Source organism: Toxorhynchites rutilus, chromosome 2, assembly GCF_029784135.1.
Source record: "Toxorhynchites rutilus septentrionalis strain SRP chromosome 2, ASM2978413v1, whole genome shotgun sequence".
Taxonomy (NCBI): Eukaryota; Metazoa; Arthropoda; class Insecta; order Diptera; family Culicidae; genus Toxorhynchites; species Toxorhynchites rutilus.
In genome coordinates this window covers 82,732,372-82,746,076 of record NC_073745.1, presented here as the reverse complement: position 1 = coordinate 82,746,076, position 13,705 = coordinate 82,732,372, and the positions used below count along the sequence as shown (strand labels likewise).

At 40.0% G+C, this 13,705-nt stretch overlaps 3 protein-coding genes across 3 annotated transcripts in view; 2 read left to right on the top strand and 1 right to left on the bottom strand.

Moving 5' to 3' along the window:
* LOC129767891 (lipoprotein lipase-like) overlaps positions 1–1,587 on the top strand; it is a 46,455-nt gene extending 44,868 nt beyond the window's left edge. Inside the window, exon 4 of the transcript XR_008741592.1 lies at positions 1,569–1,587. The gene's annotated coding sequence lies outside the window, so the exon portion shown is untranslated. The remainder of the gene's footprint in view (positions 1–1,568) is intronic.
* A 785-nt stretch (positions 1,588–2,372) lies between these two features.
* On the top strand, positions 2,373–4,154 carry LOC129765877 (uncharacterized protein K02A2.6-like). Its single transcript, XM_055766315.1, has 2 exons — positions 2,373–2,668; positions 3,140–4,154. Exons 1-2 carry the CDS (start codon positions 2,373–2,375, stop codon positions 4,152–4,154), a joined length of 1,311 nt encoding a protein of 436 aa, XP_055622290.1.
* A 1,682-nt stretch (positions 4,155–5,836) lies between these two features.
* LOC129767537 (transcription initiation factor TFIID subunit 5) lies at positions 5,837–8,300 on the bottom strand. The gene is made up of 4 exons (XM_055768543.1): positions 8,044–8,300; positions 7,062–7,978; positions 6,419–7,001; positions 5,837–6,366 (listed from the first exon to the last, which is right to left on the bottom strand). The coding sequence occupies exons 1-4, from the start codon at positions 8,104–8,106 to the stop codon at positions 5,974–5,976; spliced, it is 1,956 nt and encodes a 651-aa protein (XP_055624518.1). The 5' UTR covers positions 8,107–8,300; the 3' UTR covers positions 5,837–5,973.
* Between the last annotated feature and the right edge of the window lie 5,405 nt (positions 8,301–13,705).

Sequence of the window (13,705 nt, the reverse complement as noted above, 5' to 3'; positions counted from 1 at the left end):
GTAATGAATTTGTGTTCTATGTGAAGGAAACATCTTTTGTCCACGTGATTGACAAAATCATGAACTGAAATTGTGTTTCGAAGTGATTCAAAATTTAGCGATTCCCCTCATCTATCTCTATATATATATATATAAGTTTTGTGTTCGTTTGTGTGCGCGTTAATACTTGAAAAGTACGGAACCGACTGAGCTCAAACTATGATACAATATACAAAACAACCAAACACATCTAGGATTGTTGTTACAACATAAAAAAATGAATATTTCAACTCAACCATGCAACCACAATGTGCCACAGCAAAGCGTGGCAGGGTAGAGCTAGTTAATTATAATTTTGATAACTGATGGATAGCGTTTCCTCATTCTTATAAATTTACATACTTCACCGTTGTTTCACTTCCTTGTAACATAGTGACTCAATAATACTTCTCCCAAATATTGTTTGTACCCAGTTTTCATATTTTCATTTGCAAACAGAAATAATTACGCCCATAGCTAAGATTAGTTACCGTTTGAAAAGTGATCAAGAACTTAAAAAGAAAATTGTCAATAATCATGGTTTAATCTTAAGTAAGCTATATTTAAGTTAAAATATACATTAAAAACATTCTGAACAACTGCGTGATTGGCAAGAGCTATAAAATGGATTATTTGTCGTCTTTCTTTAAGAAAAAATCTCGTAATAGATCTTCAGGTGACCTACGAAGGATTTCTTCCCTGTCCACACCTCTTCCGGGGTCTTTCCGTCCAAAATCCGCGTAGGGCTACGGTTTATCGAAAAAGGATCTGGCCAAAATGGACATTTTTATATGAAAGCGTCATACGAGGCCGGCCGTGTCTGAGCGGTAGGCAATCACCCAGAAGGATTAACTGGAGGTGCTGGTAAAAAACTTCTTTCCGGCGAATTGCGACCATGGTTTAGGCCGTAAGTCCGTCAGGCACTTCATTTATGATATTTCATCAAACTTCTTCCTGTACCTACACTAGTTCCTCCGGCTTATTTAACACGTTGAGTCCCGACCGATCCAGGGGACCGAAAATGAACTTTTCGTCTGAAAAGAAAATCAACATGATCAAATTGTAATATTGAAATATATTAAATATATTGATCGCGGGACATTTCCGCTTCTTTTGCAAAATGCGGGTCGTTTCGCAGGACGTAACCTAGCGCGGGACACATTGTTGAAATGCTGGACTGTCCCGCGTAACGCGGGACGTCTGGTCAGTTTAATTAAAATTTTGTTTAAAAATCTATTTCTCAATAATTTCAAATAATTTGACAACATGTAAGTGTCTTGAATGATTTTATCATGATTATAGTTACGAAAATAGTGTCAATCCACCTAGAAGTGCGATGGAAATGTTTATGTATGAAGATTTTTCTTATACTGGTTCCTGGAAGGACATCAAACTTATTCAGTTACATGAGGTGAGGTCCCCATGTTAGCATGGCGCTCGTCAAGATGAGGGGCTTCGGGTTCGATTCTCATTCCCGTGAATGTAGGGTATCGCATAATATTCCCTTTAACACTTTGGTCTTATTATATGTAAGTGCTGTATATTTTCAGATAAGCGTGCATGGACGGAAATGCAACAGGATGGAAGAAGAAGTTCGACTTTGACAGATAGACACGAGGATTCGAGAAACACAGAAGTTATATATTTTGAATACGAATAATGAAGCGCGATTCTGAAACATATTCCGTTATTTATTGATATCCTATTATTCTCGGTATAACATACGCTATAATTGGCGACGAGGAGAAGAAAGCGGATCCGTTGAAGGTAAATATGATGTATTATTATTGTTTTTGAGTGTGGTGGAATTGACTTCTGGCATAGTGCTAGTGCATAATATGTATGAAATTCTGCATTGAAGAGCCTAATGGCTGCTATAACGCTTAACTACATTAACTACTTAATACATAGTGCTAGAGTGCCTAGAATCAAGTTATAATGTTCAGTGCTAGAGTGCCTGGATGGTTTTAACAACTAGAGCTAGAGTGCCTAGAAATTGATTATGTAAAGTCTAGTGCTAGAGAGCCTAGATATAAATGATCGTAATATTTTGTGCTAGAGCGCCTGAGTATGAAACTAGAGCTAGAGTGCATTAATATTCTCTTCTTAATGCCAGAAAACAGAGAATAGTGATTTTAAAGCTAGAGTGCTTGAATATAGAAAAATCATTTAAAGCTATAGTGCTTTAAATCTATCTAATTATAATCTCGTTTTGCAGATGGATGAGAATCGTCCGTTGCCAATGTTTAGGTGCGAGCAGATGGAGACCGCAAAAATGGCCAAAGAGTGGCAAGATTGGAAAGGGTCTCTACAATGCTATTTCATATTCATATATCATCACCGAGCAGAAAACTATGCGTGCCAAAATGCTGCACCTGGGAGGAACCCAGCTACAGAAGGTTTTTCGAAGCCTTGAAGGCACCGAAGAGTTTTCGATGGTTCTAATTGAAAAACCATGGTTCGATGTAGCCATCGAGAGATTGGATGCGTTTTTCAAACCGCGTAAGCAAGACGTGCTCGAAAGACACAAATTGCGCAATATGAAGCAGGATGTTAACGAACGTTTCGCACATTTCGTCCTACGTTTGCGACAGCAACTGATGGATTGTGGTTTGGATAAATATTCCAACGAGATAAGAAAGGAAATAATGTTAATAGACGTAATTGTCGAGGGTTGCTCTTCCTCAGAGCTTCGCCGGAAGATCTTAGAACGAGACCAGTCACTCTCCGGGATTGAAGTTTTAGGCGAGCTTTGAGAAAGCGTGCGCATCCAACAGAAAGAGTTAAATAACGGAAGTTCACAGGCTCATGGCAGTTCGGTGGAGGTTCGAAGAATCCTAGAGCAAGATAAAGCTAAAAATTATCGCAAGCAAAGTCGTTTCAACAAACGTTTCACCCCGTTTTTAATACCCTTTGTTGACAATAAAGAGGACAACACGAAGTGTTTTGCATATGGACGATACGGGCACATCTCCAACACTCCTTTGTGTCCGGCGAAAGGACTGGTTTGCCACAAATGTCAGAGACTCAATCATTTTGCGAAGTTTTGCCGAAAGCGCCCTGATTCAGCTGTACAGATACGGAATAAAGTTCGAGCTATTACTGATAATACACCATCAAGCCCCGTCAAGGATGAGTCTTCCACTGATTGTCCGGGGAAAGTGTACTACAGTTTTTACACCGGAAACGACACGAATGTAATCATTTGTCAACTAGGAGGCATCGATACGGAGAGGTTCGTCGTTTTAGGACCGGAAGCGAATTTAATCACGGTTAAAACCTGGGATTTTCTCAAGGCCAATGAAATCAACGTTCAAGAATGCGTAAGAGGAAGCAACAGAATCTTGAAAGCGTACGGTAGTGATACTCCGTTGAAAATGTTGGCATTTTTCAAGACCATCGTGAAAGTAAGATCTCGTTCAGTGGAAGCAGAGTTTTTCGTAGTATCAGGCGGTCAGCGTTACTTGTTGGGCGATACTACTTCTAAGCAACTTGGTGTTTTGAAAGTTGGCCATGAAGTGAATCAGGTGATGAATAGAGACGATGCAAACATGCCGTTTTCGAAAATAGTTGATGTACGTGTGCATATCAAGATGAATCCAGAAATCACTCCATGTTCCCAACCGTTGCGACGCATTCCTATCCCTATGGAAGTGGTCGTGAATAAAAAGCTAGAGGAACTGCTGAGAAGAGATATAATTGAAGCGAAGAAGGGACCTGCTACGTGGGTATCGCCACTGGTGGTAGCCAAGATAATAAATGGAGATATACTTTTATGTGTGGATTTGCGGCGCGTCAACCAAGCTGTGATCCGAGATCGACATCCGATGCCTATCATCGAGGAAATTTTGATGAGAATTGGAAAAGGGAAATTGTGGACCGTTTTAGACATAAAAGATGCATTTTGTCTGCTAGAGCTGGATGATGAAACGCGAGACATCATGACTTTTATCACTTATCGTGGTTTATACCGCTTTAAACGCCTGCCTTTCGGTTTGGCTTCAGCGCCAGAGATTTTTCAACGGGCAATGGACGAAATTCTTGCCGATTGCGAAGGCTGCTATTGGTATCTGGATGATGTAGTTATAAAAGGAAGCACTGTGGAGGAGCATGATGCTCGTTTGAACAAGGTATAGTAATGGTTTTATTTTCATTTTATCTTGTTATCTTATGAATCAAATGTAAAACTAAAGAGGATTGAAATAAATAAAATAAAAATATCTATAACACCACAGGTACTACTGAGATTTAAAGAAAAAGGTGTGATTTTAAATCGAGAAAAATGCCAATTTCGTGTAACGCAACAAGATTTCCTTGGATACAAAATCAGCCAGCAAGGAATTCTTCCTTCAGATTCCAAACGAGAAGCAGTTATGGGATTCAGAATTCCTGAAAATGAAAGCGAAGTAAGATCGTTTTTAGGTCTAGCGAATTAAATGGGAAAATTTATACCCAATTTGGCTACAATTGACGAACCACTCAGAAGACTAACGCAAAAAGGAGTTGTTTTTGTTTGGGGAGAGTCTGAACAATCAGCGTTTCTAGAGATAAACTCCAAAATAGCAAAAGCGGATTGTCTGGGATTCTACAAGCTAGAAGATGAAACCTCACTAATGGCCGATGCAAGTCTTTATGCTCTCGGGGCAGTTCTGATACAAACAAACAATCAAAACGAATCACGTGTAATCGGATTTGCTTCAAAATCGTTGACCGATACAGAAAGAAGGTATTGCCAATCTGAAAATGAAGCCCTTGCATTAGTATGGGGAGTTGAACGTTTTCAAACGTACTTGATCGGGAGAATGTTTAACCTTTTAACAGACTGTAAGGCTCTAACCTACCTTTTTACGCCGACATTCAGCGAGTTCTGTAGAGTAGATGACGTACTACTCAGAGGTGACCGCATCGTAGTACCGGAAAAGTTACAGTATCAGGTAGTTCAGATAGCACATGAAGGGCACCCTGGAATTAGAATCATGAAGGCTAATTTGCGCACACATGTCTGGTGGCCCAAAATGGACAATCAAGTTGAAAATTTTGTTAAGGCTTGTCGTGGATGTACCTTGGTGTCTGCTCCAAGTCCACCGGAACCGTTAGTCAGAAAAGAACTACCAACCCAGCCTTGGCAACAGATAGCAATTGATTTTTTAGGGCCACTGCCGGAAGGGGAAAGTCTCCTGGTTATTATAGACTATTATAGTAGATATCTTGAAATCATTGGAATGAACAGCATCACTACAACATCTACCATTAAAAAGCTACTGACTGTATTTTCTCGTTATGGTGTCCCGGAAATGCTTCGCGCAGATAACGGCAATTCAACTCGGATGAGTTTGAACGGTTTTGCACGGAGTATGGAATTAATTTGGAACGAACAATACCGTATTGGCCGCAGATGAACGGCGAGGTCGAACGTCAAAACCGTTCAATTTTGAAAAGATTACGTATAGCACAAGAGTTGGGAAAGGACTGGCGAGTTGAGCTTAGGAAATATCTGATGATGTATCATGCTGCCGCTCATTCAACGACTGGCAAAGCACCCATGGAATTGATGTTTGGAAGGAAAATGCGAACAAAACTCCCAGTTGTTCCAAGTATTGCGGTTGAATATGAAGAAGTGAGGGATAGAGATTCAGTCGAAAAAGAAAAAGGTAAGCAGTATGCAGGCCAGGGGTTCAACAGCTCCCCCCTGGTGGGTCCGTGAGAGTTGAAGTCTACCAAAATCAACCGTGGCTCAGGAAGAAGTGAGCACATGTCTGCAAGCTGCTTCAGGCTAACTGTAACTTTCGGAGGCCAATACAAGCTGACAAAACAGAAGTCTTTGCCTCTTCCCGTCTTAGGTTGGACCAATTTATGTTTTATTATTCAATTTAACCTTTATAGGCATCGAAAAACATACATAAAAGAACCTTAGTATCTACGGTAATCTGTATCTTTAAAATATATTGATCAATTTTATGCCGACCCTTCGAATATTCCAACGCCAAGCAGCAGATTCCTTCTTGTGAAATGTAGCGTCATGAAGGGCGTCTGTTTCGTCGGAAACGAACGCATCAGATAGGGCTCACCATCGCGAACATCCGGGTTGTGCGAGACGTTCACGTTCTCCCCGCTGATATCCTCGCACAGTTTGGAAAAGTCCCACAGTTTAAGGCAGCAGTCCAAACCCCCGGTAGCTAACGCAGTTCCATCTCGGCTGAAACAGAGCGAATGGATTGACGCAGAGTGACCACAGAGTGCCGCAATCAGATGGCCATGAGCCAAATCCCACACAAGAATGCGGCAATCGGCAGAACCCGACGCAAGATATCGACCGCAGATAGAGAACGCCAGCGAATAGATAGGTGCCTGTAATAACACATATTAATGATAGAAATCTTCGTCTCGAAACAAAACTCACCTTGTGTCCCGTCATCAGTCTCAAGTGATTGCCTACGCAAACGTCCCACAAACGAACAGTTCGATCGCTGGACCCTGTCGCTATGTAATTTGAATTTGGATGGAAAATGCAAACATCAACATCTGACAAATGACCCGCGAATATCCGCAGAGGTTGATGGGAATCCGTTGCCCAGAGTCGGGCAGTTTTATCATGCGAACAACTCACGAAATAATGTCCATGAGGAGAGAATCTCACGTCCCAAACAGCGAACTGGTGGCCTTTATAAACCACAACGCATGTCCACGTGTGAAGGGACCAAAGCCGAATGGTGCAGTCTTCTGAACAGGATAAGAGCAATGTTCTGTCTGGAGAGAATGCGCTTCGATAAACTGGACCGCTGTGACCATGGAGCACACGACTTGTCTCAGCTTTGCGATCGTCCAACATACGAATCAACACATCGTCAGCATCACGATCGATTTCCTTCAGCTGATCAGCAGCCTTCATTTCTCTTAGTTTAATCGGCGACAGAGACCAAACTTTTATGGACGAATCCGAAAATCCAATCGCAATCAAACTCGAGTCCTCGCAAATTTCGGCGCTAACACATTTACAAATTCAAAAGATATTTACTTTGCATTATGTTAACAAGACTACTCACCAAGTGACAGTATAATTCGCGTTCAATAACGTATACATACAAACCGAGGGCAAACAGTCTGGCCCCAAATTTACTCGCTTAGAGGCCTCCCTCAGTGCCTTTATTTTCTCCATCTTATCCACATCTTTCAACTTCGGCAGGGGGATTCTGTCCAACGCGGGCGCGTTTGGATCCGATTTGGATTTTTTCGAAAACAACGGATCTTTCTTGGGTTTCTTTTTCTTAGGCTTATCGGGCGCATCCGGATCCATGTCATCGTCTTCCTCCGGCGGAGCTTGAACCAACGTTTGCACATCCGGCTCCTTCAGCAAACCGTAATACACCTTTACCTTATTATCCAATCGTTTAGCCTCACCAATCATTGCACCGGAAGTGGCATCACACTGTGCCTTGTTACGCGCAACCCCTTCGTACAAGTCGAAGAACAAATGCTCGTTTACGATATTCAGAATTACAGACGCTTTCTTCTCGTGTAGATGCCGCTTCAGCAGGGAGAGCGTGTCTCGCGAAATGCGAATTGTGAATGCGTTCGATTTGAACGTGTCTGTTAGATCATTCCCACTCATTTGGTCTCTTTTCGTTACCATCGCCAACTTGGTCAACTCGTCTTGGTAGTAGTATTCCTGTTCCGGTCCGAATTTCGATATAAGCTTCTTCGCTTGCTCTTCATGGTTGTTGTAAACGAGCTCGATATACATATGCACCAGTACCGGATAGAGGATAAGAGCCAACTCATGTTTGTAAATATCCAATGCTTCGTCCACAAACCTCCGGAGTTCCATGTAGGAATTTTCATAAATATCCGGATCACCTTCACTTTTGTAAGCGGCGAGAACGCTATTGACATCGGCTTCCCCTGCCGCGTTGTCCGGAAGATCCGACAAGCTTGCTTCCTTCTTCAACAAATCTTCCGTTCCCTACAGGAAAAAAACCGGCGGTAGTATCGAAGTATAAACAATTTTACAATAGAGGTATTTCTCACCTTCAAATTATACTTTTTTAGTACGGCCAAAACAGCCATCAAGTCCGTTTTACTTTGTGCCATGTTGAAGCCAATTTATTGCACCCACAAACTTAAATTTGTACAATAATCAGCGCAATTCTCTCAAGCCGTTTATATCAACGTAAATTGATAAACACAACATGTAAAGTGACGTTTATACAGGAAGGAAGGTATTGAATTAGAGAGACTTTAAACTCTGAGAGTTCATTCGTCTCTAAACGTTTATACAGATATTTTTATTTTATTTTAATAGAGCAGAGATGCCAGCTGTGAAGACTGTGGCACTTAGAAGTATATCCCAAGGTGAATAGAAAGTATTACTACAAGTTGACCAATCTGCCAAAATCATTTTGCGGCAAATGAAAATTGTATTGCAAATGTCTTATCTATTTAGCGTTAGAACTTGTACAAATTTTTGATACAATCACTCAATGAACGATTTAAGGTTAAAAGGACGAGAGGAGAACTTTCTACTAACAGACGACGATAACATGAATTTGGCGGATTTCGGGTGGTTCGCTTACACCTCGACAGAAAACGATATGCGGCACGCTGGATCAAGCCCGATTCACAATCAACATCCACGTCACGTTCACGTCCCGTCGCGTCGCGTCAATTATTCTACCATGCCATTCTAATGAAAATAAAAGACGGGTCTATGACACTAGGTGAGACCGTTTCGCCACTAAGTCGGTTAGGGGTGCGGTATATGAAAACAGTATAGAAGAAAGCAGAAGGGGAATTATTTGCTTGAAGCGTGAAAGAGACAGACTGATCACGAGCAAGCTTGGACATAAGTGTATTGTGTTTTGTTTACAAACAAAACACAGTAGACTTCCAAGATGGCTGCATAGTGGTTCTAGCATACTGAATCACCTTAGTATATACTTCTAGGCGCCTTGATGAAAACATTTACAGTGACTCAAATCCGTAATCGTACTCCACCATGCAGATCTCTTTTCCCTTCTTTTGAAAGTCGAAAACAAGCTTTCGGAACATTCTATTCAGATAACATTATAGTGTCATATGAGGGTTAAAAGGTTTGCTATCTGTTTTCAGAATAATGGTTTTTTTTCTCTAAAAATGGCGAATGTATGTGCTAATGTATGAAAATTGACTCAAACTCATAATCGTACGCTGGTTGAAATCTCTACTCGATTTCGAAGGCGTTGGCCAATTTCCTAATTCCATCATTATTATTGTATGCCTTGTTTATTGCAACTATCTTTAGCTGTCTTTAGTCTTATCTACGAGTTGTTTTTTTGTGTATTCAGAAGGTATATTTATCAATTTTTTCTTTAAGTGGTTTTTAAAATCGTTATTTTTAGAAATTTTATGTTTTCTCAATTTCCTACACAGATAACTTCCTTAGTTTTTTACTGGGATTGATGTCGGAAGATTGTGGAGGAATATAAAAAACATTTGAGTAATTGTAATGTAACCATGTGCGAACTTCATATGTCTTGAGCTCTGGGTCATTGTTTTGGCAAAGCAAAATTATACTATAAAAATGATGAAAAACCGGCAAATGTTTTTCGAGCATTACGGACGGATTTTGGTCGTCATGGACGGCCTACAGAGCACACAATCGCTAATGTAGTACGTAAATTCGAACAAACTGGATCCGTAGCGGATATTGTGAGACCTGTGCATCATCGTAATGTGCGTTCGGCCGAAAATATTGCTGCTGTTGCTGCCAGTGTGGAGGATGACCCGAATGTTTCGATTCCACGGCGTGCTCAGCAATTGGGCTTGTTAAACACATCATTGGGAATTTTGCATTTGGACTTGCACCTACATCCATATAAAGTCCAACTGGTACAAAAATTAGAACGTGGTGAATATGGAATGCGTCGGGCATACGTCGATTGGGTGAACGAACAACAGCAGCAAAATGCTGAATTTTCGCATAAAATTTTCGCTGAAGAGGCACATTTCGAGCTCGATGGCTATGTGAACACCCAAAATTTCCGTATATGGGGCTCAGAAAATCCACACGTGATTGTTGAGAGGCCATTGCATCCGCCAAAAGTCACTGTTTGGTGCGCATTATGGTCTGGTGGAGTCATCGGGCCGTATTTCTTTGAAAATGAGGACGGCGAGACGGTAACTGTGAATGGTGAGCGCTATGGCCGCATGTTAACCGATTTTTTTTTTGCCACAAATTGAAGATATGGATACGGATGACATGTGGTTTCAGCAGGACGGCGCCACGTGCCACACAAAACGACCGAACATGGCCATATTGCGAAAGAAATTTGAGGGACGCATAATTTCGCGTTTTGGTGATGCCAATTGGCCGTCCAGATCATGCGATTTGAACCCGCTAGACTTTTTTTTGTGGGGTTATGCGAAAGACCGTGTCTATGCCAACTCTTGAACATTTGAAAGACAACATTCGTGAAGTTATGACCGAGATACCGCCCCATATGTGCCGAAAAGTCATCGAAAATTACCTGTTTCGGATCAAGGTGTGCGAGGAAGCCCTAGGTGGACATTTGAATGATGTTGTATTTCACACATAATGGCATAAACCAAACTTTAATTTGAAATAGAAGTTTCATCGAAATTCGAATTCTAAGTGTGTTTTATTTCAATTTACTTTCGGAATTTAAAGTTGGAAAATCCTCTTTCTGGAACGATCCACTTTTTCCAACGAACAAAACAGTCGTCGCAATGCTTTTTATAGCAGTGTTCAGGAATTGTCTTCATTTAACAGAGTGAATTCGTTTTCATGTCTGTCAAAACGGGTCTCACAAAGCGGTAAGTTGAGTTTCAAAAAATAGAAAAAATCACACCCATGTCTCGTCGCCAGTAATTTTTTTTTATCCCTTTTTGTTTATTTTAGGCTCATTAGCATTTTAGCTGTAACAGAGCCGAATTTCAATCGTGTACATGTCACATGTTTATCATATCTATAATTAGCACATTACACAGTTGCCATGTTTTCGGCGTTAGAGAATTCCCTTCTATACCATTGCATATGGTACACATTTACACAGTTGCCATATAGGCGTAAAAGTTTTCGTTCTGTTCTTCCATTATCCAGTTAGACCGGACAGCGGAGACAGTTGATTGATCATTGTTGAGTTATTTATAGAACAGCAGCCCGATGTGTCTTGCAGAGCAGTTGTATGGATGAATCGATCTTATTTCGACCGTGGATCGATCTCCATCGCTGATGATTGTTGCGTGGACGTAGTTATTCTGTAACAACACAAAGATGGTCAATGAGGGCCCTGAGTTTTGAACTCACGATCGATCGCTTAGTAAGCGAACGCACAACCAATGTGGCTACGGAGACCCCCGTCGCCAGTAATTATACGTAATTAAATTGAGATCAGAATTTGATCATTCGAGCATATTTTCAGCTACTTGATCGCGATGAAATTTTTGAACAAAAATTAGCTCTCTTGACACTAGCCATGCGCGATTTTTATCATGCTCAAATCATCAACCAAATTATGACGAACGGTCTCGTGAGAGATATTTAATTCACGGTTTAGCTCTCTCAAACTTAAATGACGATTTCTGAGAACCATTTCTTTCATTTTATCGATGTTTTTATCAGTAGAAATGGTGAATGGTCGTCCTTCTCTCCTCGGCCGCCTTTTGATGCCGTATACCCTTCATACACCCATGTTTTCGACATAGGATCGAAGAACAAACCGAAAAAATATTTTAGGCATCCAATAACTGTATGTTTACTTGTCATGTTTCGTGTCGTATATATTTGATCAGTACACGTTTATCAAATTTTCTCTGTCAAAAAGAGTCAAATATTTGGCTTCGGTGAAACAGTGTATGAACACCCTTATACTACAAAACAGCTTTTGTACAATACATGATGGACTACTGAAATAGGTTTTTAAGCTCATGTTCGACCGCTTGAAATTGCAATTTATAGTGGTCTAACGGAGCAAATAGTTCGATGGAGGATCATCGATGCTAACGCCAGGAGTTTGAATGTAGGCAATTTTATTAAGTGTTTTCCAAAAGCTCACCGAAAGCTGAACAAGTTTTTTTCTAGCAGCTGTAAAATACTCTAACAAACATCTGTCAAGTTGCTTAAAAGCGAATTATATTTATGATAATTTGATAACAAAAAAATAATGCAGTCCGACAATTTCATTTTTTTAAAGCGCAGTCTGAGTATAACTCAAAAAAACAAATCAAATCAAAATATAGTCGAAGTGCAAAGTTCAGCACCAAACCTTTGATTTGAATAAACGATTGACTTTAAACTTCATTTAACCGGCAAACTTCTTGAATGCCATTGACCAAAAGCACGTCTTACTATGTCGAAGCCAATGATCCAAAGAGCGATCCATTATGGCGGCACACTCTGTGCTCTGCCAAATGGGTTGTCGCTGATGCAGTCAACTACCGGTTATCGACTGCGAGCAGTGTAACATGTGGGTTGACCATTAAGTTGCTGTAGCACCATTTGTGCAATATGTGTATACCACACAGAAACCCTACCCTTAGAAAAATCCTCGGTCGAAAACTACTAAATACATTTGGTAATGCAAAATTAGTAGAATGTACAAATTTTTTGTACATATTGTCAACAAACCCGCATCCCTACCAGAGATTAGTATATTTTACTCGATAACATTAGTAAGCTTGGATATTGTCATATCTGAAAATTGGTGAGAAAAGCGCGTATTAACCATTTTCATTGTTCCCATAAGGTAATACGGAGGTATAATAAGGATATAATTCTGATACGTGCATTTTCGGCGAGAAAATGTAGCCGATATTGGGCTTCCGAATCATGGTTCTGCTTGACATATGTGTTTATTAGTACGGTCGAAAATGACTATAGATTGGTAGTATTTACCAAAAAATTCGTTATATTTACTAATTATTTCTCTCAGTGTAGACGTGAACAATCCCAGCAAACATTAAATCGTATAACTTTGCACATGATAAGTCACATATAATTTCGTATCAAATCACAATCGCATAAAATATCAATCAAAATATCGATCATATATATCTAAAATCGCATAAAATGCAAAAACACGATTTTCCATGTCATCGATGGATTGAGTGGTAACGTTGTCGTATCTATTCGCATATCAGTCCAAAAAGCATCGCATATCGTTATATACGGCTTTATATGCGTACAAAATATGGCATATACGTATATCGCCTCCACTTTTGTGTGTATATGCTAGTTATCTGCATCATATATCATACAAATGTGTCTTGGTTGTATGTATATCGCCTCCAATTATAGCTATTCATACGACTTAATGTTTGCTGGGATATCACACAAAAATTCGAATAGAGGTGCTCTTCCTGCGTGCATGAGATTGCACGGAACTTGTATATAGGGTAGATTAAGGTCTTAGGTTAAGTAGGTAGTTTTTTTAACAATTGAAAACAAAAATCTTCGGCATTGAAGAAAAAAATCATTAGTGATAGTAAAAATCAACAGATGTACCTAAAAAATTAGGAAAAAAATCAGCATAGTTGTGAAGCATGAGCTGATCAATTGAAATATATAGAATTTTGTATTAATCAAAAAACGTTCAAGAAATAAAAATGTATTTCAGTAAAAAAAATACGAGTCGATCAAGCTATGAGCTATGAGGAAACGCTACATGTATTCAGCTTGAATATTTTATAATTT